The 26,627-nt window shown below is 37.4% G+C and overlaps 1 protein-coding gene across 1 annotated transcript in view; it reads left to right on the top strand.

Moving 5' to 3' along the window:
- The window catches only part of PIGK (phosphatidylinositol glycan anchor biosynthesis class K), an 86,102-nt gene extending 64,736 nt beyond the window's left edge, over window positions 1-21,366 (top strand). Inside the window, exon 11 of the mRNA XM_010989051.3 lies at window positions 19,931-21,366. Coding sequence (XP_010987353.1) covers window positions 19,931-20,047 — 117 coding nt within the window. The 3' untranslated portion in view covers window positions 20,048-21,366. The remainder of the gene's footprint in view (window positions 1-19,930) is intronic.
- Window positions 21,367-26,627: the final 5,261 nt, after the last annotated feature.

The following is a 26,627-nucleotide window of genomic DNA, read 5'->3' on the forward strand; positions in this document are numbered from 1 at the left end:
CTTTTGGAGTGATAAAAATGTTCTAACCTTAGTGGTGATCATTGCATGACTCTGTAAATATACTAAAACCATTGAATTGTACACTTTGAAAGGGTGAATTTTATAGTGTATGAATTATGTCTCAATAAAGATATTTTAAAAATTAGAATCACCCATTTCTGGTAGGGATGCTAAGATAAAGGTACTTGTTTACCTTGTTGGTAGATATCGGAATTATTCCTACCTTTTTTAGAAGGCCATCTTGCAGCATCTCTTCACATTTAACATATAAACCCTCAACCCAGTAGTTCCACTCATGAGAATATAGCTCATACTACTAATATATAAATAAAAGTACCTACATATAAGGACCTCAGTGCATTGGTATTTGTAGTAGCATTACTTGTGGCCACAACAAATTGGAAACGATGTGAATACCCCTCAGTATGGCTCCCTGGTACTGAAAGATTCAACGTGTTCCTCCAAATGAGATATACTGTTACAGTGTGTGGTTCTGGATTGGCATCTGTCTCTTCTGATAATTGCTGTGATGGCTGGTGTGCACAGCACATCTGTTAGTATTTAACACACTGTGTCTCCACGTGGTTGCGTAGCTCTAGCAATGTTACAGGAAGAGAACAGAGTAGGTAATGAGAAAGACTGGCTTCTTGTTTGTTGTCATTCCTTCTCTATCCTTTCCCCTCTCTTCGGTCTTCTAACTTTCTCACTATTCTTTCTTGCCCCTTTCCCCCATTTTTCTCTATTTCATTCTTATAACCTAAAAGTTACATAAATTCTTCCCAAATGTTGGTGAGTGTTGTTACTATTTTTGTTGGAAAGTGAATTAAATGCCGTGTCTGATACATTGTAGATACTGGATACATAAGGTGACCTTTGTTGAATTTAGTGGTCTTTGATATGATGACTAAGAAGCAAAGAGGGTTAAGAGATCACTAAAGGTTCCAAAGTGCTTGTTGATAGACCTGTATGGTTCTCAGATTCCTTTCGTAGCCAACAGTGGTAGTATTTATTAAACATTTCTGAGTAGGTATGCAAATTGTAGAATTCATTATACTTACAATTTTAGCAATCTAGTGGTCTTGCAACAAAATGAAAAAAGCCTAAATTGCATGGGAAAGTGTAAATTGCAAATACTGGTGGAAAGAGCATTACTATGTATGAAAGCACAACTAATCCTTTTAAGGATTTATGAAGTTAGGGCATAGAATATTATGAAGACAGAAAAATACATACAGAAGACAGTGATTTAGTTAACCTTGCATGCTTATGTTGATAATTTTTCTTTAAAGGTAGTTTTTTCCTCTTCATCTGTTTACTAGGAAGGCAGGTACAGAACTAACATACTGAGACAGGTTTGGAGAGAAGAGGATTATTTTTCTATATACATAATTTTACATTTACTTTAGAGATGTTGATTTTAAAATTAAACCATTTTTAAAAAATACCTGAAATGTACTATTAAGATTTGAAATATGTGACTATACTATGGTACTTCTGTGGAAAGTTGGTATTATTTTCTTTGTAAAAAGAATTACATGCAAATGAGTCAGAAAACTTTTTTCTTTCTTTCTTTCTTTTTTTTTTAAAAAAAGAATTAATAGATTCATTTCATTTTATTTAAAGTCTATTTTGTCTGAAATCAGTACTGCAACACCTACTTTTTTGGCTTTTCCATCCTTTCACTCTCAATCTATATGTGTCCTTCTCCCTAAAGTGGGTCTCTTGTATGCAGCATATTGAAGGTTCTTGCTTTATTATCCAGTCTGCCACTCTATGTCTTTTGACTGGAGCATTTAGTCCATTAACATTTACAGTAATTAATGATAGATGTGTGTTTATTGCCATTTTGAACTTATCTTTGCAGTTGATTTGGTATTTCCTCTTTGTTCCTTTCTTCTTCCTTTTGTGGTTTGGTAAAGGTTCATTTCACTTTAATTTGTAAACATAAAAAGTTGATTAGCACTATGTAGAGTTTATGGTGTTATAGAATAATGATAACTAGGGATTTAAAAAAAATAACCAAACACAAGACTTTTAAAAAGAGAAATTTGTATGTAGTTAAGAGTAGTGTGTTAGTCTCAAATACAGATGTTACCTAGACTTCCTTTTAAAAAAAGTAAAATATATTAGAAAGTACTGAAAAGTGACAAGGTCAGTAATTAATATATAATTTAACTGTAATCATAACACTTTTTTTTAGTATCATTTGATGATGCATGTGTTTTATTTTTTAAAATTTTATGTCAAAAATCAGTTTTAGTTAGCCCTGGCAAATATTAAAATATTTAGGCCTGTACTGTTTAGACATACAAAGTGGCACTGATACAAAAATGTAGGTAACTCTTATGTGCAAAATAGATCTGAGCTGAATAGGTAGAATAAATCACCTAGCCAGCCTCGAAATCCCTGTACATGTATGGATTATGTAAATGATAAAGCTCACATTCACAGATCATTGAGAAGTTAAAGGATTATTCAGTAGATGATGCTGGGACAATTAATTAAGTGATTAATTGCTTGCAGTGGGGGAAGGCTAGATTCTTGCTTTATAACACATGGAAAAAGAAAATTCTAACTGGATTATAGATCAATGCAAAAAATGGAAAATATCAAAACAATTAGAAAAGTATATTGGTAAATATTTATTGGTTTTTATGAACTATACTGGTAATGTAACAGCTATTAATAACATGATTTTCAAACACATCTTCTATAAAAATGATGATAAAAAGCACATTTTTATAACTCATTTACCTCTTTCCTGTACTAACTGTTTATCTGTTCTCCACCACTGAAGACATCTTGATAGGTAGTGGTTTGTCCAAAGTCGCAAGAAAAATGAGTGTCAAAGAGCCAGAATGATCTCTAACTTGTGTGAGTGGACCTTGAATATCTGAGACTTAGCTATACGCAACTGAAATAAATAATCAGCAATTAAATCAACTAGACAAATACACAGTTCTTTCACAAGTCAAAGTAATTTAGAGTTCATCACATTTAGAAAGTAAACATCTCTAATGAATATTAGTCATTTGACCCTTTGTATTGCTTTGAATATTAAGGTCTTGGTAGTAATTAACTTTACCCCCTTTGCATTACAGCTTTATCATCTTAGTTACTAAGACAAAAGCCTTCAGGAGAGTTTTTGGTTCTTCGCAGAAAGTATATTTTTTCTTTTAAAATATTTTTGTATAGATAGTAAAGACTTCTTAAAATATATTTTAAATTTTTATTGAAGTATAATCAGTTACAGTGTATCAATTTCTGGTGCACAGTACAGTATCCCAGTTATGCATATATATATACATATATTTGTTTTCATATTTTTTCATTGAAGTTTATTATGAGATATTGAATATAGTTCCCTGTGCTATACGGAAGAAATTTGTTTTTTTATCTGTTTATATATATAGTGGTTAACCTCTGCAAATATATTTTTATTTTATTAACAGATACCATGACATAATCATGATGGCAGTTCTAAATTGAGTTTTGGTCTTTTTAAATTTATTGTAATTTTATAAACGTGCCAAATATAAAGAATGTTTTCATTTTCTGCATTCCATTAAATCAAAATGTATCACATAACTCCTGAGATTTTCTTAGATCTCTGATTGACTATATTTGTCTTAAGGGTTAAGTGTAGACCATAGTATCAGGGGCATAAATGTACTTTGGTGGAGGATGGTTGGTGCCTTGAATAAATGTTGACTTTCTGGGGGTTGAGGCAAAAAATACTGGAAGTGAGGAGCTGGACCGTTTTCCACCTCCGGGAAATGGAAAAGTGATGTGCTTCTTGAATAGTTCCCTAGCTATGTATTGGTACCGACTTTTCTGGTAGAAATCTGTACAAGGAAGAAAAAGTACATTATACAGCGAAGAAAATAGAACCAGATCACTCATACCCATTGCATCCCGTGCTTCTAGTAGGAAGGTTTTAATTTATAGTACAATAACATAAGTTAACATTTTAGTTAAATAAAAAAGTGAGGAAATACATTGTTGCTTTTATCAATAGACGGTTATGTGCCTGTCTTAATAAATTTGACAGCAGTTAAACTCAAGGATCCATTAGAAGCAGTAGTAGAAGTACCATGAGGAAAAAAGAAAATAAAACATAAGATGATCTTTTCTCACATAGATTCAGAAATTGGCTGTTCAGGTATAGACATATAAAAAAAAAATACAGTGCCCTTCAACTTCATGCTATACACTTGGCAGTAGTTAGATATCGACTAGCAACGATCGAAATAGTGTAACTAGGAGTTATTTAATCTGTCATCTAAATTGACCTGAAATCACCTTAATGTGCTTCCCAATAAGAGTTGAGATTATCAGTCACTTTAAAACTGATACAGTCATGTCAGAGAAGTCATATTTTATATTAAAGGAGTCAATACCTTTAGTTACAGATTTGTAACGTTTAAGATTAACTTTCATTTCACTATCCTAATCATCTTTGGTGGGTAATTAGCATAGTGTATTTAATTTATAATTTCTGGTAAATTTTAGATAAGCACAGGTTTCTTTCGAAGATTATTTTTACTTTGGTCTACATTTAGATGAATTTACCTGACCAAGGTGTTCAGTTGTTTGGTTTTGTTTGTGTATCTTTTTATTTACCAGTTCTATCTCAAGGGTTTTTAATACCTTGTGAAAACAAAATAATATCCATGTTACCTAATTTTGGTTACTTAAGAGGTTTTTAGTTTAAAATGTGCCAGTAGACATTAAATTTTGTGGAATAAACATGTTTACTTTTAGATAGTGTTACTAAATCTATAATATTGGTAGAGAGAAGTGTAATAATTATAGATATGTTAGGGACTAATTCTGTATTTTGTTCTTCTAAATAGCTATATCTTTTATACCTAAAATTGTTGTTTGTAATAGAGTAGATTTAACTGACATTTTAACAATTAATTTTGAAGAGTTTCAGATGTCTTATTTTACTTCTTTCCTTGTACATCTCAGTTGGCTGTTTCTGCCAAAAATAAAATAGTAATTTTAATAACTATAAATCTTAGCCTGCTGTCTTCAATTAGTATAGAAATAGAAAAGGACTGTTTAAGAACACTGTCATTGATTAAACCACAGACGGGGCCTTTATCCAAGGGGAAGATTATTATAAGTAGAGTATAGGAAAAATAATTTTAAGACTTGTTTTTATTTGCAAATATGTGAGGTATTTTTATAGTGACTACCGTGACTAAAAGTGACTGCTTTCTTTAAAAATATTTTGTCAAACTTTATAGATAATTTATTGTAAGAGAAATTTAGGTTATAATCTTTTTAGGTACAAGCAAATGGTATTCCAAAAAAAACTAATTTGACTGAAACTAACTTATTTCTCCAAATAATGATTTCATTTAAAAAGCACAAAGACCGGCTTCCTAATCTGTTCTTTAGACTATGTATTTCAGAATAGAAGGTGTCACAAACGGACCTGTCCACAGAACAGAAACTGACTCACAGACATAGAGTACACACTTATGGTTACCAGGGATTAACAGGGCTGGGAAGGGATAAATTCAGAATTCGAAAATTGCATCTCTTAGGGAGTGATGGAAATGTTAGCTATCTTGATTGTGGTAGTGGTTTCATTGGTGTTTACATCTATCAAAATTCACCAGAATGTACATCTGAAATATGTGTGGTTTACTGTACAGGAACCATACCATAATAAAGATGTTTAAAAAAAAAAAAGAAGAAGGGAGAGAAGGTGTCAGTCCTAAGACTTTAACGTTTAAAAGCATTGTGGTGGTTCTTTTGGGAGACCCATATTATAGAAGTTAACAAAATTCTGCTTAAAAACATGGAGTTGGAATTTAACTTTTCCTTAAACGGGGAAGTAACAAAAGCTCATTCTAGTAATTTTCAGTTTTTTTCCCTTAACTATTTACTCATTTGGAAATAGTTTTATAATTGGAGACAAGCATTATTCATTATTGGTGTATTAGTAGGGGTTTTGTCTTTGGTTTTTTGGTAGGAAATAAAATGTAACTTAAATGGGCTTTTTAGAGTTTTAGGCAGACTAAGTTGCGATAATTAATTTGACATTTTTTATATCAGTGAGAAAATTTTCCTCATGGTTTGAAATCATAAAATAATGTAAGGAGTATGCTGATTTCTCACTACTTTCTTAGTATCTTCTTATTCTCAATGTTAGAAGATCTTCTAGAATTTTAAAAATCTAGCCAATCCTTGCATCTGTTAGGTGGAATCTCACCAAAATGTTGCCCTCTAAATCGTGGAAAAGACCTCATGTACTCCTTAGAGCAATCTGTTCTATGAACTGCCTGTTGGAAAATTTTCTTGTATCTAATTGGAAACAATTTTTTTTAATTGAAGTATAGTTGATTCACAATGTTATTCTGGTGTACAGTGAAATGATTCATACATATATACATTTTTTTCTTTTTCATATTCTCTCTTTTATGGTTTATTACAGGATACTGAATATAGTTCCCTGTGTTTTATAGTAGGACCTTGTTGTTGATCTATTTTATATGTACTAGTTTGTATCTGCTAATCTCAAACTCTTAACTTATCCCTCCTCCTCCTCCTCCTTTCTTCTCTGGTAACCGTAAGTTTGTTTTCTGTCTGTGAGTCTGTCCTTTTTGTAAATTAAGTTAATTTGTGTCATTTTTTAGATTCCACATAGAAGTGGTATCATATGATATTTGTCTTTCTCTGCCTGACTTACTTCACTTAGGATGATAATCTCTAGGTCCATCCATGTTGCTGCAGATGGCATTATTTCATTCTTTTTTATGGCTGAGTAGTATTCCGTGCATGCGTGCGTGTGTGCGTGTGTGTGTATATACACCACATCTTTATCCATTCATCTGTCAATGCACATTTAGGTTGCTTCCATGTCTTGGCTCTTGTAAATAGTTCTGCTATGAACATTTGGGGTGCATGTAACTTTTCAAATTAGAGTTTTCTCCAGGTATATGCCCAGTAGTGGGATTGCTGGATCCATATGGAACTCTATCTTTAGCTTTTTGAGAAACCTCTATACTGTTTTCCATAGTAGCTATACCAATTTATATTCCCACCAACAGTGAAGGACAGCTCCAAATCCTAGTAGTTTTTAAGGTAACCATTTATATGTAGAAGTACACAGTAGAGCATATGTGTGCAGAAGTATTTTTTGCTTTAAGCTATCATATTTGCGATGGTTTCTGCAGGCAGTTGTCCCTGCCTTCCTGTGCCAGTGTAAAGTGGAGGTTGAGGCATGCAAAGATGCATTCATGTACGCTTTATTTGCCACCTGCCCCCGAATAGCGAGGAGAGCAGCACTCGGAAGAGCCAGTGTCTCTGGGCACACGCCTGGTACCCATTTAGTCCCTTCTCTTGCTCATATACCAAACTGTCTTCCTCAGTTCTGCCCCTAAATCGTAACACCAACTATATCCAGTGTGTGCTCTGTAACTCATTAGTCTTGTGCTTATTTTAGTTGCCCCATAATACCTGTGGGGTAAGGGAGCTGCCTGGAGGGGGAGGAGCCTGGACACGTTCCCAGAGGAGTCCTGCGGTGCAGGAGCAGTATATGGTAGTGAAGAGCGCTGACTCTGAAATCAGACTACACCACGTTTCAGTCCCAGCAACCACCTACTAAAGCTTCTAGTTTGTGACTAGTCAGAGTACTCAATCAGTCTTTTCATGTTTGAAATAACATAATGTCTCAGTGCTGTTGGAAGGATTAAGTTAGATAGTAAACATGGAGGTTTTACCATGGAGTGGAGCTTTGGGTCAGCACTCCGTAAGTGATAATCATGGTTATGGGTAGCAGTGGCACTTCTGTAACAATTGAATTTTCCTCATTTGTAAAACAGAGTTGCTGTTGTCACTCTAGTTTTTATAATATACGTCTTCCATTTATCACAGTCTACTTTAAATATTATTGTATTATTTCATGGATAAAAAAGACCCTTATAATGATCTATTCTTAATTCCTCCCTCCCATCCTTTGTGCTGTTGTTGTCATGCGTTTTGATTCTGTATATTTATGAACCCCACAGTGCATTATTATCATTTTTGTTTTAAACAGTCAATTATCTTTTAAGGAAATTTTGAAATGAGGAAAAGTATTTTTATACTTGTTTGCCAATTTACCATTTCTATCTCTCCTCATTCATTTGTGTAAGTGTGAATTTTCTTTCTGCCTGAAGAACTGCTCTGAACATTTCTTACATTGTAGGTCTGCTCTTGGTACGCCTTGTAGGATAGGCACTGGTGTGCTGCCCTGTAGTATCGGACCGCTGCAGTGAAGTCTGTTGAATTCTCAAAGCTTTTGTTTTACTGAATGATGTTTTAGTTCACATTCATCCTTGAATTACTTTTTTTCACTTGGCACATTTTCCTTAGAATTCTAGGTTAACAGTGGTTTTCTTTCAGTACTTTAAAGATGTCTTTCCATTGTCTTCTGGTCTCCATGGTTGCTGACAGCAAATCTTCAATCATTCTTATCTTTGCTCTGTAGCAGGGGTCAATACAGTATTTCTTAGGGGACCAGGTAGGTTTGTGGGTCATCTGGTCAGCTACTCAACTTGGTGTGGTGTGAAAGCAGCAATAGATAGTATGTAAATCAGTGAGTGTGGCTGTGTTCTCGTAAAACTTTATTTGTAAAAGTCATGTGGCTCATCTGCTGTAGTTTGTTGAATCCTGCTCTGTAAGAACAAGTCTTTTTATCTGACTGCTTTTAAGGCGTTCTCTTTATCATTGTTTAACGGCATTTCGATCATGATATTCCTTTGCATGCTTTTCTCTGTTTCTTCTGTTGGTGTTGAGCTTTGTGATTTTGGTGGCTTATAGTTTTTATGAAATTTGGAAAAATTTTAGTCATTATTTGTTTTACGTGTTTCTCCCTCCCTCCCTAGGACTCCAGTTGCATAGATGTGATCCTGTTTGATGCTCTGCCACAATAGGCATGTCCTTGTCTCTGTTTATTCTTTTCCCTGCTCTTTTTCTTTCTGGGCTTCATTTTGCTAACTTAATGCTAATTCTTTGTAGTGTCTGATTTACTGTTAATTTCATCCAGTGTATCTTTCATTATATGTATCATATTTTTCATTTCTAGAAATCCTATAATGAGTCTTACTTCTGTATTCTGTTTATCTCCTCATATATTCATGTTTTCCATTACCTCTAATTTATAATAGCTGTCTTAAGAGCCCTGTCTACTAAATCCATCATCTTTTTCATTTATACATCTATTTCAGTTGATTGATTTTTTTCCTGGCTTCAGGTGATATTTTCCTCCTTATTTCCATGTCTTCTTTTTTTAAATGGATGCTAGATATTTTAATTTTTATTGTTGTTGGCTGTTGCATTTTGGACTTTTGTTTTATTCACGTAGCAAGTATTAGATTTTGCTTAGGGTCAGTTTGATTCCTTTAAGGACTGCTTTTAAGTTGTTTTACCCAGATCCAGAGCAGTCTTTTTTTGGGGGTGGGAGTGGTGGGAGATAGCCGCACTGTCTCTGATTTATTCTGGTTTAGCCCTGCTATAAACTGTGGCCTGTTGCTCTGCATGTTATGAGTCCTGGGAATTATTTGGCCTGTTGCTTTTGGTGTTTTGCTTCGTTTTCCTGTCCAAGCTTCTTGTTATGCATGCCGAGATTCAAACTCTGCCAAAGATTCAGGGAGATCCCTCTGCAGATCTCTGGAGCTTCCTCCACTCCAGTAGTCCACCCTGAAAATTCTAGCCACCGAAACGTCCCTGAATTCTAATCTGTGTTTCCTCGGCTCTGCAGCACTGCCAGGCTTTGCCTGGGGCTCTGTCCGTGTCCTTGTGCTGCAGCTTGGAAATGGCCTCCAGGCAAAAAGCTTCAGCAACTGAAGGAATCATCTTACTTGTTCCCATTCTTTCAGGGATCATAAAACCGCTGCAAATTTGCAGATTGTCCAATATCTGAAACCATTATTTCTTACCTTTGGAATGATTATTTAGTTGTCCAGAGTGGCAGATAATTCTATAGCATTTAATCCCACATATGCAGAAGTGGAACTCTGATTACCTTTTAACAGACACAGATAGATACTGTTGATAAATAGCACCTTTGTGATTTATTTGTGGGGACAGTGAGTTATTTCTCTTAGTTAAGAACTGAAAAATAGACTCATTTATTGCAAACTTCAACTTGTTTTATACATTTTTAAATGAATATTTTTTAACTTCTCATTAGGGATTCTTAAAATAGATTGTGTTATTATTTAATTTATGCAATTCTTAATTTTTCCTTAACTCATAAAACCAAGAGTATAAACTAGTAAATTAATAGTTCATTGTATTTGAATATTTTACATTTCTTATTTTCAAGAAGAAAATAATATATAACTAAGACAAGTTAATTACTCTATTCTAAGCTTACGAGACCTTGTAGAGGTTCAGAAATGGATATCACAAACAGACCAAAATGTAGTAGAATCACACCTGTAAATTAACTATAGTGTAAGATATAAACCAAATATCAGTGATGCACAGAGAAGAAAGTAATTCTTACTGAGGTTTGAGAACAGGCTTCACCTGGAGGTGATATTTGAGCAAGGTCTTGGAGAATAAATAGGTATGAAAGAGTAGGAGAAATTAGTTTAGAATATTTCATTCTCTTCTATTGTTTTAAACATTCAAAGTTAATATCTTGAAAAGGTTTTCCATTCAGAGAATAGGTATGAGAGGTAATGAATACTTCCATTTCAAGATTTGTTTGTTAATTAGTTTTCTGTAGGTATGTAATGAATTTAGTGATGTAAAAGCATTTATTACCTCACAGTTTCCATGACTCAGGAGTCGAGGCACAACGGAGCTTAGTCCTGTGCCTGGGTTATAACAGGGCTGCAGTCAGGGTGTTTACCAGGACTGCAGTCTCACCTGAGGCTCAGCGTCCTCTCCCAGGCTTGCCGGTCGTGGCAGATCTCAGCTTCCCGTTGTTGTGGAACCGACTGTGCGGCAGGCCCTCAGCAACTAGAGGTTGCCTGCCATTCCCTGCCTGTGGCCCACTCCACGGCATGCTGTTTGATTCTTAAAGACTACCAGGAGAGCGTCTCAACTACTTCTAAAATATGTCTCTGCCTTGTGTCTCTGATATCCAGACTGCCTTTTGAAAGGCTCACCTGATTAAGTCAGCCCCTCCTCCTAGGATAATCTCCCTTTTGATTAACGGAAAGTCACTGATTTGGGGAACCTTAATTATATCTTCAGAATCCCTTTATCTTTGCGATACAGTGCAACCTAATCAAAGGAGTGATATCCCACCAAATCACAAGCCCTTTCCACACTCAAAGGGAGGGGACCATACAGGGCAGGTCCACTGTGTGTACGTAGGGTGAACAGGGCATGTACGTGTATGTGTACAGGGAAAGGGAATCGTGGAGAGAGGACTGAGAATTCTGCTGACCACTGTTTGATTTATACTATCAATATAATTTGAAGAGTACAAATTACATTTTATAGAGAGGAGATGGGTAGACTAGGAATACTTATAAACTACAACTGATTCAACAGTTGAAAACAAATAACTAAAATATCTTCTAAAGTAATTATAACCTCAGTAGATTGGGGTTTTTTTTGTTCCTTAAAATATAGTTCAACTCATCTGATAAGCTCATTATATTTGAAGAAAAGAATCTCGTTAAAACTTTGTCAGTTTTCCATTTGCTTCCCAATAAACATGTACAATTTTTTAAATCCTCAGTTTTTTCTTTTTATGTAATTTAGATCTATTCTCTGTTAACTGTTCTGAAGTTCTGTTGTGATGTTGTCCTAGCAACGTGAAAGCAAGATTGAGCACTGTTCACGACTGGTGGTGTGGTGTTGCTAAGCTACCTATCTTTTTAATTTGAAATATTAGGCATTTCAATAATAGGTGGCCCTTAAGCTTTAAGTGTTTGCTCATGACACGTTGCAGTGTTTTATGTATGCTTTTCACCTCTGTACTATAGCTATTATTGTGAAAGTTTTTTTTTAAAAAAGGAAAGTGTATTTTAATGGCAGTCAGTAGAATACCTTAACTACATAAAATCAGTCATTTTCTGAGAAGCTCTAATATGGACGCAAATGAAATTATAAGCTATACTTTAGTATGAACTTACCTCAATGCAAGTGTACTACCAAATGCAATAATTATACCAGTCTGTCACTTGATTGTAAGTAAAATCATTGTAGAATGCCTAAAATATTACCTAGGCTTGCTTTAAAAATAGCAATGTTTTTACACTCCAGGAAGATCATTAGATACATACTGAAAAAGCACTTTATTATATTATGTTGCTGTCATGCTAGTCACGTTACCTTTTCTTAAAACAGGATATCAAATGCTAAGTGACATTATTGCCGTGCATCTAATTTGCAAAAGATGAATATATGCAGTGTCTTCTAGGTAGGCTCTTTTTATAAAAGTTTTTCCCGTGTATCCCCTTTCCTCCCATAAAAATAATTAAATTAATTAATTTCTTCGAATTTTTTCATATTTCATACTCAACTTGCATCTTGCTTTTGTTTTCTTATTATTACGGTATAAACATCTGTACAAACCATTAAAATTGAAAACATTTTTGATGACTAATTACATAAATGTGCAATGTTTCTCCTATTATTATCTATATAGTTTCCTGTTTTTATTATCTAAATAACACTGAGAAGAAAATCTTGGTGCCAAACCTTTGGCAGCATTTCTGAGTTCCTTATGGTAGGTCCTAGCTAGGAGTCTAACAGATTCTAGGAATGAGAAGATACGAACCCTGTAAAGACTTCTGAACACGTTAATAGATACTGCCCTGAAAAGTTGACCATTCTTGTTAGTATTCACTAGTTTAGTTTTAAAAAAGAGGAAGAAGTAGTTAATACATTATTTTTATTGTTTTTAATGATTAAAGGTTGTATTTTTTCAAATGTTTATTAGTTATTTATAATTATTCTTTTGTGAGAATTTTCATTTTCCTGTCCCATTTATAGATAAATTCATGTGTCTTTTCTTACTGATTTTAGGGACATCTTCAAGTACTGAATTTATCCCCCTTTCTGTCATATTTTCCCATTTATTTGCCTCTTAATTTGATTTATACACTTTGTAAAATACAGAGCATTCAAAAACTTCTTTTAAAAATCTTTCCACCTTTTCTGTTTTCATTTATTGCTTTTAGACTTATAAATCCCTTTACTGTGCAGATCCTTCTACATTTTATCTCTTTTTACTGTGTTCACCTGTGGGTGGTCGCTGGCTAAGCTCTCAGAGGCATCTCATTGTCTCAAATCCCAGCATGCACCGGGCATTCACAGAATGAACCTCCCTGACCCTGATGCTTGCTACTCCCAAACCACACCCATCCTTTCAACAGGGTTTCCTAAGGGCCCTCTGGGCTTGGCAGTGATCAGAGCAGATGCAAATCTCCACCTTCCTCCTGCCAGTGAGGCTGAGGCATCACCCTCCTCCCAGAGCCTGGCTTTTCTCACGTGACTTTGCTCCATGGGCCACTGCTTGGGTGCTGCTTCCTCCTCTCCACCAACCCAAACATGGCACCTCATTCAAGGGCCAGCTCATCCTGGCAGTCCCCTTAATAACTTGCAGGCCCTTTGACTTGTGTTCTGCTCTCCACAGTGAGTTCCCTTGAAACTTGACTCCACTGGAACCATTAACATAGCTGTCATTATGATGTATCCCTGGGTGCCACTTTACAAAAGTAATAAAAAATTTTTTTTGCATCTAATATTTTTATGTCTAATTCTAAACCATGTGAAGTGTATTTTGATTTATAGTGTTTAGTTAGAAACAAAACTGCTTTTTTCCAAATGTTAATCCATTGTTGGAGGACCAGTAAGAATATCCCCTTGCTCATTGATAGCTCTTTTATCATACACCTAATTCTCGGATACTGGGCTGATCGCCTACTTTCTATTCTGTTGTACTGATCTTTTCTATTTTGCATCAGAACAACATTATAGATTAGCTTTATCACATCCTTTTCGATATTCAGGACTGTTTACCCCTCTATAGAGTAGTATAGATTATTTACCTCACATCTCATACTGTGGATATTCCTAGATATTTTATGTTTTTTTTTTGATATTGTGAATGAAATTTTTTTTCTATTCTGTTTTCTGACTCGTTTTTACTGGCACTTTGGAAGGGTATTAGTTTTCTTATGTTTATCTCAAATCTGGACTCTTTATTCTCAATAATTATGCATTGATTTTGTGGAGTTTGTTGATAACTCATCTGCAAATAATGAAAATTTGCTTCTTCCTGGAAGTTGCATCTGGATTGGCTGCAAATTCCAAAGCAGTACTCACTGATAATAGTAGGTATTCTTGTCACAGAAAAACTAAAATCATGGTTAAGGAAAAACAGTGGTCAACTTTCTATTAAAAATAAAATTACTGTTAAAAACAAATCATCTTTAATTATCCTAGATTAGATTAATTGCTTTGTGAATTTACCGTGGGTAAGATACATCAGAATTTTGGGAGATATTCATTTCTCTAGTGGAGGGTGGTGGTGGTGGGGGCAACATCTGATTAACACCAATTGCTAACCAGCTTTAAAAGGAAGGGAACTAGACTTGAGGTCTAGATTGCAGTTGGTAGGAGGGAGGCTCGAGGAAAGTGAGGTGAGTTAGTCTCTAGATGCCCCCACTTCATTTCCTCGGGAGCAATTATTAGCATGGTGGCAGGTGGAGTCAGTCTCCTTCCAGGAAGACTATGAAGAGAGCTGCAAATGAGCATAACTGCAGCTCCCTGAAAGTAAGGGGTGGGTGGCAAGAACACTTACGAAATGTGCCTCTAGAAGACACTGTAGTGGCTTCGTCAGAGTCTGGCTATGCATAGCGTTCAGGTGTTGATGGGTGTTTGTTGAAGTCTTTACTGTGTGAAATTTAGCTCAGATGAGTTAATGGGACTGGATTCCTCATTCTAGGAGGGTCTGAGGGGCCATTATCACGACAGGCCCCCCTCACCTCGACCAAGTTCGCGGTGGACAAGGGGTTGATTAGCTGCCCTTCCTGCTGGTTTTATCTATACCATTGTTGCAGAAACCTGAAGCTACAAGTCTGTAGATGGAAACTTTATTTTCTTATGATAGTAAAGGATCAGGGTTTTTCCTTCTACATTCTCACCTCAGTGGGTGTATTCATAGCTTTTGATGCAAAACAAACCACTCCAAAACTTAGTGGCTTAAAACATCAACAGTTTATTTGGCTCATAATTCTACAGGTTGGCAATTTAGGCTGAGTTTAGCTGGGAAGTTCTGTCCTTAACTGGGCTCCCTCGTGGTCTGTGGTCAACCTTGGGTTGGTTAGATATGGGAGTTGGCTGGTTGCTGGCTGGCCCCACCTGGCATCTTTTTCTCCAGAAGCCTCGTCTCAGTGATTTTTCTCACGGTGGTAGCGGAGGTGTGAGAGAGAGCAGAAGCAAGCAACGCCTCCGGAAGCTCGTGTTGGAACGAGGACACTGGTGCTTGCTTTCTGTTGGCCAAAAGGAGTCACAAGGCCAGCTGAGTCACAGTGGGAGGGTACAGAGTCTGCTTCCGGATGAGAGCTGCTATGAAGCAATGTATTGCCAAGGGTATGGACACAGGGAAGTATGGGGAATTGGGAGGTTTTTTTTTTTTTTGCCATCAGTCTACCACAATTAGGCAAATGAAGGACTCAGAGATGTGCTTAGGACACTATCTTCTTTGCTAGTGTAGATTTTAATTTTGCTGTTACAGAATTGTCACCCATCTTCCTCTTTATCTCAACCTACCATCCTTATATCTTGTATTGTTTTTCTCTTTATATTATTCATTTGTTGTTGGCTTCCTGTACATTTTTATTCAAGTTCATACCAAATAAATTCTTTTCTAAAATTATCCAAATTATCTTTTGTTTCCTTATTAAATCTATTCAGGGCTGTATGCTCTGTAGGATATTTATTCCTCAAGTGTGGGAGTACATTTACTCACGGACCTAACATTGTTTTTTTTCTTTTTCTTAGAACACTGTTGGAATTTGCCAACAGAGCACGTGGTTGCTTTTCACTATCTACTTAGATTTGAATGCCTTCTCAGATCCGCATCTGAAAAATAGGCTGTTACACGTTTCCCAGTGACTGGCAGGCAGTCATCCAATGTGGTTTTGCTAAGATGGCTAGGATTGTCTGTTCCCACGCTGTGTGTGCCTGGTTTTGGGACACTTTAAAACAATGAAGTATATGGGAAAACTGTATTTCTTGACATATACCATTAAAAGGATTTTCCCTGTATTTTCCATTCTTTGCAGAGATTTTCATTTGGATGTGGAGCCGCCTTAGAAGCAGTGAACCATTGACAGTGGCCCTCTGCCTTCTGACATGCTCTGTCCTGGGAATTGTATTTAAAGGGCTGTGGAAAGAAGTTGCCCTTGGTCGGTTGGGAGGGAGTTACACTGCTCTGGCTGCCCCGTAAAGCCGTCGTCTACTCTGTAAATTCTGTTTCTCTTAAACAGCCGGCAGAAAAAGGGAGAGCGCTAAAGTCCCTTTCTCAGCTGACAGAATTACTGTGTTTCACAGAGCAAAGCAATCCTTTGCATCATGTGAACTAATCAGAAAGCTGGGCCACTATTAATTTGTTTCTAGACCTGGTTTCTAGGACTTTCAGGTAGTGAAATTGTCTGAGGTTTCTCAGAGTTTCGATTAATTTTAGTAGGGTGTGCTCTTGTCTCTTTCTCTGCCTTTTTATGTGTTTTCCTGAGAAGATGGGAGAGGCTGTGCTGGGAGAATTCTACGTAGTTGCCACATTAAGCTCATTTAATTAATAACTCATTTCCCCTTTTTTTTTGTTAATCAAATATATGTAATGATATACAACAAAAGTATTGCAAATGCAAATGGCAGTTTTGAAAGGCTGAGATTTGCTGCTTTCATTAGCTAGTACAGTGTTGCAATGTGAATACATACACCATTCCATAGTAATTTTGGAGTAATGACATGTATTTCTTAGTCCTCCGTTGTTGCTTTCAAAGTTTGCTGTTGGGGAATGTAGCTCTAGCACTTTGCTTTTCTCTCCGGTCCTTTCCCGGGTGTCAGTGGTCTACATGTGGGACGTGTCTAGTTGAAGGATCAGGAAGCAGTGCCTCCAGAACTCTCCGAAGCAGTTTTTGGAATAACAGACCAAAGCAGCTCTCAGGCCCGTCTTTGGAGAAGTGATAGTTACTGCCCAGCAGTTATCTCTGACAGCTGCCTCTGGCTGCTAAGTTAGACATGCAGCGGTAGAGTGACCGCCTCAGGCGGTCCGTCTCGTTGGAAAGTAACTAGAGTTTCTACAGGTATAGAAATAAGATTTGCTATTAACTACTTGATAATTATTTCAGTAATGTCTAATGAATCATAGAGCTTAAATGATGTTCACCATTTTTTTTTAACATGACTTGGTTGAAACACCACCTGAAAGTTACAGGTGCTCGTGAATTCTTGAAGGTTCACACCTCCTGAACTCTCAGCACTGAAATTCATTAAATTGGTTTATGGAACAATTTGTATATATTATAGCCTGTTCTTCTACAGGCCAGAGTTTACTTTAATGCCAGATTTTGACAATATTTATTTAACCTTTTAAAAGTAATAACCTGTGTGTGTTATTACTAGTCTAGGTAACTGGTAATAAGTCTAGACTTACTGTGGTGAATGATTTTCAAATGTTTAGAGATATCAAATCACTATGTTGTACACCAGAGACTAACATAGTGTTTTAGGTCAGTTATAGTTCAAATGAATAAACAAACAAACACATAGAGAAAGATTCTGATCACATTTATGGTTATGAGAAGTGGAGGGCTGTGGAGAAGGGGAGTTGGATGAAGGTGGTCAAAAGGTAGAAACTTCAAATTAGTAAGATAAATAAGTACTAGGGATATAATGCACAAGAGGATTAATGTAATTAACACTGCTGTAAGTTTTATATGAAAGTTGTTAAGAGAGTTAAATCCTAAGAATTTTCATCACAAGGAAAAGAAAAAGAAGTCATTTTTTATATCACATTATAGTTGTTTCAAACATCTTGAAATACTGTTTACCCTTAGCATGACTTTGAAATTATTATCCACATTTTAATTTTAAAAATTACATGTTACTATGTCAAATTTTGTTTTTTTAAAAGTTTTGATAACTGCAATTTCAATATAGTAATTCATTTCCTTTATTTAAAAAAAAAGAAGAGGAGAGGATTGCCTAATTGAACATCAGACATTTGCGTAAATAACTTCGCTATTTATAGAATTAAAAGAAAAACAGAATTTCTTTCTAGGAAAATACTCTTTGGAATTTTGTTAGTGAGTTTATAATTTTGAAAACATTAGGTAACTATTAGATATTATGACAGTGAATATATATTAATGGCATGGCCCTTACTAATGAATTCTTGTTGATATGACTTGCTTTGAGTTTTTTTTTCTTCTTTCCTTCCTTCTTCTCTCCCTCCCTCCGTTTCTTCATACCTTCCTTCCTTTTTTTCCCATGTGAATTTGAGGATTGACTGAAGAGCATTTAGGTATGCCGATTATGTAAGGAAAAGCCAAACTATAAGATGTGGAATCAAGTATACTTCAATCAATCAGTCAATCAATAAGGAGAAAAAGATGTAGAAATGTATAAGAGATTTATAAGCCTTTCTGGAATCTAGTTTATACGGTGACTAAAGCAAATTTCAGATTATAGTTTCACTTTAGTCTTTTCTAAAGTATGGTTGCCATATCATAACTATCCTTACAATCTTAGCTAGTAATTCAGGAAGCAGAACTCATAACGAGATCATAGTCACAGCCCTTCCATTTCAGGGCCATGATGTAGCTGTTGAAATGACAACGGAATGGGAAAGACTGATCTGCCTTTCCTTGCTTCCTTGCTGAGCAGAGAAGCATACATGACACTGCTGGGTGTTGAGGAATGGAGAAGAGCATGTAAAAGGGACTCGCCCAGACTTTGCCCCCTGGAAGTTTGCAGGGAGGTAAATGAAAAAAGAAACTGTAATAGTAGATAGGAGTAAATGTAGGAGGGGCTGCACATTCCAAGAAAAGAACTTATCATCTGGGAAAATCTGGAGAAGTTGACATTTGAGTTAATGAGCTTTGAGTAGGCAGAATGGAAGTAACATGACCAGACTCAGCGGCCCCTCAAATATTTGCTGACTGTCTGGATAAGTGGAGTCGAGTAGCATTGCTTTTGTACTGACTTGGTCAGTGTATTGTAAGAGTGTCCTGTGTGTGCCAGGCACTGGGGCAGGTAGGTGCTGGGAATTATAGCTCGATGACCCTCCTAGAGCCACAGTCTAACAGGAGAGACAGGTAAAACAAACTAATGGTTATATAAATACAAAGTGAAAAAGGACTGTTAGACTACTGAATAACGTGGGTGAAGAGAGTGATTTGGTAGGGTAGTCAGGGAAGGCCCCTTTGAGGAAGCAAAATGCCATTTGAAATTGACCTTTGTAAGAACCATTTTGGGATATTTACCCTGTTTGAAGTCTTTGCCGTTGCTGCTGTCCCAACACAGTAGCCCGGGACTGATTCCAGGTGCCCTGTGGTTACTCAAGTACCTTACATAAAACGGTGTAATGTTTGCATATAACCTATGCACATCCTCCCTTGTACTTTAAATCATCTCTAGATCACTCATAATACTTAACACAATGTAAATGCTATGTAAATAGCTGTAAATATAATGTAAATCCTATGTAAATAGTTACCAGTGTGTGGCAAAATCAAGACTGCTTTTTAGAACCTTCTGGAAACTTTTTCCCCTATATTTTCAATCCGTGAATGTGGAAACTGCAGATAGAGAAGGCTGACGGTACATTTAATTTGTCTAACTTACTCCCCCTTAAAGCACAACCTGTCAGTTTCCTATTTTCCATCAGTATTTATCTATTGTTGAATTATTTACTTACTGTTAAATTTATAATGTCATCCTTGTTTTGCAGAAACCAAAGCTGAAAGATTGGCATCCTCCTGGGGGTTTTATTCTGGGATTGTGGGCACTTATTATCATGGTTTTCTTCAAAACTTACGGAATCAAGCACATGAAGTTCATTTTCTAGATGCAACTGTGTATGAAGACTGCGTGGAAGACTACAACCTTGGATAAAAATTTATGTCAATACATTTTTAAAGATACATTGCTCTGTGTGACTTGGCAAAAAGATAAGGAGACTGTAAATTTGAATGTTTTGTAACTTAAGGAAGAATCATTGTTAGTGCAAGTGCTAAATGACACTAAATATATTTCAGTTTTTTCATTTTGAGTGTTATTAAAATATTGGGACAAAGAGACGAGAATATACTCACTGGCTTTTTTTTTGAAATTTTCCCCTTATTTTATCCCCTTTTCATTTGGGAAAAAAAAATGTGAAGACATTAAATTCTCACTAGCAGGAGTAACTTCTGTTAGTATTTTTGTGTATGTTCTTCCAGCCTCTTTCATAATTTTTTTCCAAAATAGAGAACATACCACATTGTAACCTCACTTGTCATTCGCAGTGTGTCGTCAGCCCTTCCCCTCTCCCTGGGTGTTCCCCGGGAACACATGGTGAATGGCTGCATGCTCTCCACTTTATGAATGTACCGTGATTTATTTAACACTCTTCTGGAATAGAACCACTTACTTTGCTCCCAAGATTTTCCTTTAATGTGTTAAGAGTTTACTGCAGCTAATCTTGGAATTCTGCAGCTAAAATTGTAAGTAAATATGAAAAATTAATTTCTTAATCTATGGTACTGGCAGTCTCCAGGACCTTATTTACTGTCAGTTTATGGGGAAAATGTAAGGCCTTTGCGAATTTTACCGACTGCTCAAGAAAAATAAACTCCATTGTTTTTCATTTCTAAGCATTCTGTGAGCATCTAGAATTGATCACCTCCTCTTCGGTTTCCACGTTGAAAAAGATGTTGTTTCAATTGTGTTTAAGGTATATACCTTCCCCCCTGGCTGGATCCACACTTTTCCTTGGGCAGTCCCATAAAATGGATGGACTGTGTGAAAACTCCATGCTTGTGGCCCCGTCTTCATGTCTGACTGATGTGTCACATGAAGCCTTTTTCCTGGTCTGTGACAAGACGCAAGAGCTTGTCTCCCCAACACTGATTGTTTGCATCTCACCAGCTGTCTTCGTGTCTGTCTTGTAACTGGGAATGGTTTGAGAGTGTGCTTTGCTTTCAGCCCAGATATTGTTTTTTCACATATAAAGGGGAGAAGCCCTGAAAGCTGAGCATTCATGTCCCGTGGGATACTTTCCCGTGTTTAATCTGTTTTATCCGGGAGCTTATGTGTTAATCTTATTCACTATGAAGATCTGTTTTGTAATTGTGGATAACATTCAGAAGACAACTCTTCCTCCACAATAAAACCTCCTAAAATTAATATTCCTTAGAGTTTGTTTTCCTTTTAGCAACTTAAAATATTACCCTTTAATTATATGCAAAATGGCCATGCTTTTCACAGGCATAGGATTAACGGTGCCATCTCTCAGGTTAGAACAAACGATATTGAGGCTTTCTGCCAGCTCTGAATCTTCATTTTAATTGATCTTTTTATCGGTGTTCTAGACACCTGAAGAAGAAAACTTTTTATCTGATTATATGGAGAAGGATCTTTTTACACATAGAAAGAGGGGGAAACAAACTTAAATTCCAATAGCTGAATCGCAGTAGCGCTAAGAGACCAAAAACGGTTGACCATGTCACCCTCCAAACACTACGTAAGGTCATGAACACTGGTGGGGGAACTCCTTCGAGCCGTAAAAGAAGTATGATTGTTCTTGAGCCAAAGTAATTTAGTTTAAATATAATGAAATATACCCTGATGGTAAAGACTCCTGGAAAGTAAAAGGATTCCTCTTCAGCGATTGTAGAAGGTGCCCTTCTTAGTTAAAACCAAACTAGGAAAAGCAGTGCTAGATATAATATAGAGGATTAATTATTTTCCAGACAGAGTTTCAAGGGCAATTTTTTCTCTTTCTGTTTCATTATTGAATTTTCAAAAGATAGTTAAAGCTTTTAAAGCTTAAAATACGTTAAATGTTTAGCTCATAACCATAATCTTTTTACATAAAGTCTATTCTGCCTTCAATAATAAGTCAATCCCCTGCAGGTGTTAAGTGAGTAATATTATAAGTGCAATTAAATGGCCCAGACTTTAAATGATAGCATAAAAACACACCCTTAAGTATATTCTACTTGGATCACAAAGAGCTGAACAGCTGAAAGATGTGTTCCTCTTGCCTTTCTCACAGCGCTGTCCTGAGGATCAGACGAGACAATGATATGACTGAACACTTGGGAAACTGTAAATCTGTGGTGGTGGTATTTTTCTCATTTCTGCTTAGGGAGATCCCAAGGGGGAAGTTAATGGTGCCAGAGTCCCTCTTTCTCCTGCACTTGTTGACCTTTCCAAGCTACTCGGTGTGGTTCTTGTTCTCTTTGGTCTTCTTTTTCTCCTCCCTTCCGGCGTCCTTCAGGGAGAGGAGGAATATCGATAAATGGACCCCAGCAGACCCATCCTGACCTTCCGCGGGAGGGCCAGGGTACAGTGATGCCGCTCTACAAAGGCAGCCCGCCTGAGAAACAGAAACCAAATGATGTGGCTTTTCAAATTATGAAAGACATTCACTGGCAGTTTGTGAAAGGGAAATGTAGTTTGGATGGAAAGCGGATTGAATTGGATCAAGAAAAATTGGAATTAAATACAAAAAATAATGCATGCATTTACGGTTTCAATTTTTGTATATCCCCAGCTAGTTGAAAATGACGATTCCCACAACAAGCGTAGCTCAGCTTGTTTCTGCTTACTGAGCGTTTTCTGCTATGGTTTACGTTGGTAATGTTTCTTCCATTATGTACGTTGTACAGCAGAGTTACAGTTACTGTGGGAATCGTCATCTGAAATTTTGACTCGTGTGTTTCTGGAATTGTTAGAACAAATGTTGCATTAACATAGAACTTTTTTCATTGATTTTACCAAAAGTAAATTCGTCTATAGCAGGTACTGTTTTAACTTACGAAGGAAATATTTTATAAACATACCAGAAGGAATGGCTGTAAACTGAGATCAGTATCCATTTTGCTTTCTGGAATCAGCCTCATTACCTCATTGTCACATGTCCTGCCTGAGCGCTTTTACCACAAAGAAAGTGTCCTCTGTCGCCGTCCCGCCGCTGCCTGTCCTACCTGCGCATATCGCTGCTGTGTAAATATGAAATTCGTCCCATTTGTGAACAATCACCTTAACCAGTCTTTAACTTTTCCTTTAAGTGCAAAAATTTTACTGTTTTGGAAATGTGCTATGAAATATTTGATTATATTTGACTGAGTAAACCCTTGAATAATGGGACTGATATAGATGAAGGTGTGACCAAGAGACCCGTTACTAAAAATTCATGTACACAAACTTGGAAAGGTGGTCACTGTCATCCTGCTTCACTTGGGCTGCTCGAGCCTCAGAGACGTCAGAGCTGCACCCAGGCAGAGTCTGCCGGGTGGGGCTCGTGTGCTGTGACCCTCTTCTGATGATGGAAGGGCCAGCTCTGTCTGTGCTAGAATGTCGGGGACAGCTGGCTGGAGCCATGTAGGGCACTTTCTTACGGGTCATTTAAATAAGGCCGTGAATGTAAAGCACATCACACGATACCTGGCACATAGGAGATGTTCAGCCTCTTGCTCTTTGCTGGGCAGGCCTCTACCGAGCTTTTGTTTTAACCTCCACTCAGGCCCAGGGGTCACCCTTTAGGGAACCACGAGCCTAGTGCTCCTGGACTGTCCTGTTCCCTTCTGTTTCAGCAGATGTCATTTTGGGGTAACAGGTTCTTTCCACCTTCTTTCAACGCTGTCCAACAAATTCAGTCCACAGACTCTCATGCCTCTTGTTTCTGTTCCCCCCCCCATTTTAGGTAAGTTGAGGCTTTTCTCCGCCTTCCCTCAGCCTTAGTTTTTTATTGTCTTTTTTATTGTCCCCTCTCTCCGTGGCCTGTCCGCTCTGTTGGAAACACACCTGTAGCATGACCATGGGGCAGCGTGTCCTCACCGCCGGCCCGACGGCTGGATAATAACCGTGTCTGAGTTTTTCCTTTATTCCCTCGTCACAGCAGGTGCTGCATTTCCAGGAGAAGGCATCCTCTTCTCCCCCACCCGTGTTAGGCGATCTTTTAAACTTCCAAATGATAGAAAACCAACAAGGACAAATTTAGGCAAAAAGGGGAATTTGCTGGAGGGGTAGTGGGAAAGCTCACAAACTTGTGGGAAGGGGGTCTGGTGTGAGCCTCACCAAGGACTGGAATGTCTCCGGGATCCTCTTCTCTGCATGTTTCCTTTACTCCTCCTGGAGACTGGCTTTCTCACATGGCTGGCAGTTCCACAGCCTCACATCCTGTGCTTCACTACAGTAGAGAGGAAAATTACTCTCTTCCTGTATTTCCAGTTCTAAAAGTTGTGGAAGAACTGATCAATCTTGCTGGCCTCAAGGGTTCACCTGGCCAGAGAGTCAAGGTCCTGCAAGCACATACGGACCCCCGGTGCACACCCCTGTCTATTAGGGCCCCTCCCGGAGAAAGGGGAGAGGACAAGAGCCTGGCAGTGTCACCCTCATTGCCACTCTCTACTAACTCGCTCTTCACCGGGTGGTCCGTGGAGCTACCGCATCACCCTGGAGCTCGGTAGAAATGCAGAACGTTAGGCCCCACCCCGGACCTCTGACCAGAATCGGCATCTTACAAGATCCACAGGTAATTCACATAAACGTGAAAGGAGGAGAACCACTGATGTACGCCTTAGACTAAATAGCTCAATTTATCTCCTAAAAGGAAATTGTAAGATTGCAAATAGTTACTTGTAAAACAAACAACCATGGGTAGCATATTTTTATGGGTTAATTGACTCTTTAGCATTTTTATCGACTTCTGTTTAGACCTTTTAAGGCTGTACACCGCTCTGATTCTCATTTCTTTTTCCTTCTGAGGTTTTTTTCCCAAAATGTTTAATGCTTAAACGGACATCTAATTAGCCCTTACTATCTATAGTATCTGCAAATTCTTCGACACTCCTGTCATCAGAAGGTGGAGTCTAAATTCCCCTTCCCTGAATATGGGCTAACCTTAGTGACTTAATTCTAATAAATAGAACATGGCAGAATAACACTGCATGACGTCAAGGCTAGGCCAGGAAAGGTGGTAGAGTACCTGCCTGGCTCTCTCTCAGGACACTTGCTCTGGGAACCCAGCCACCATCCCCCGAGGAAGCCCGAGCCATTTGGAGAAGCCATGTGTGTGTATTCTGTCCATTACACTGGCAGGGTCCCAGCCAGTAGCCAACATCAACCTCCAGACAAGTGAGGGACAGAGCCTCCCGAGGCTTCCTGATTGCAGCCACGGGAGACACCCCCAGTGGGAGCCTCCTAGCTGACTCCCAGAACTGTGAGAAGGAAAAATCAAAAAAAAAAATTTTTTTCCCCTCACTAAGTTTGGGATGGTTTTTTACACAGGGATATTTACTGAAACACTGTGTTAATACGTACCTGCTTTAGTGGATGCTATGAGAGGTACAAAGATTCTTTTTAAAGAGTTACGAATTAGTTCTTGAAAAGACGTGGAAAGATGAAATAAGTACATAGCAGAAAATGACAAGTGCCATGTAAGGGCTATAGAAGGGGGTGTTTAAAAAGGAGCTGCTAATTTTAATTGCTAAAGAAACACATTCTGTTGTATTTGTTCTCAGGGAACAGGCAAAGAAGACTTCAAGAAGGAAGTGAAACTTGAGCAATCAGATTAGATTTCTCCGTTTCCCATTACTGCTCTTTGAAAATTGTAATTTTTCTTCAGTCCTGTCCCACCAACTCAGTTTCCTGTTATCAGAAGATTTTGCCTTGTGATCTGAAAATTAAATTGGGGGAAGATAACCAGCTCAACTTCCTTCTCAACATCCTACAAATTTACCTTTTATTTCCACACATCCAATCCCTACCCCCACCCCTTTGGTCTTAGAGATTGACTTACTGATCTCATCCCTTCTGGGATAGTGTTTACTAATAAACTTACCTCTTTTCTTGCCCTGCAATCTCCCTTTGCAAAAAAGTGCTTTCCCTTACATTTTATAAGATGTTCAAGCTTTCTCATCTTAAAAGACCCCCCCAAAATTCTATGTCTCCTTTTAAATGTTAAGATAGAAATGCTATGTACAGCTCTTTTCTACCTCATTCTGTAGCTTACTATTTTGAATGAATGAGCGGCATTCACTAACTTGGCTTCCCTGCCTTGTGTATTCCTTTGTGAACCTTTTTGTGAATCTATCTTCTGCTCCCACTACTCCCCTGAAACTATTTTCTTCACTGATATCACTGATCTCCTAATTGCCAAATCAGATGGCATTTTTCTGCCTGTATCTTTTTTCCCTCTCTCCTTAATATATCACAATTGTTGATTACTCCCACTTTTAGAAACATTTTCTCCTCTGCCTCCGTGGCACCGTGATCTCCCCAGTTTTTTTTTTGTCACTTAGCATCTCCTTTTCTGTCTCCAGCAAGTTCTTCTCTTTGACAGCCCACCTCTGATGTTCTGCAGAGTTCTGTCCTCAAACTCCTCAAACTTAACACTGTACCTGAATATTTTCATCCCCATCTGTGGTTTCACTGGCAGT

Source organism: Camelus dromedarius, chromosome 14, assembly GCF_036321535.1.
Source record: "Camelus dromedarius isolate mCamDro1 chromosome 14, mCamDro1.pat, whole genome shotgun sequence".
In the NCBI taxonomy this organism is placed as follows: Eukaryota; Metazoa; Chordata; class Mammalia; order Artiodactyla; family Camelidae; genus Camelus; species Camelus dromedarius.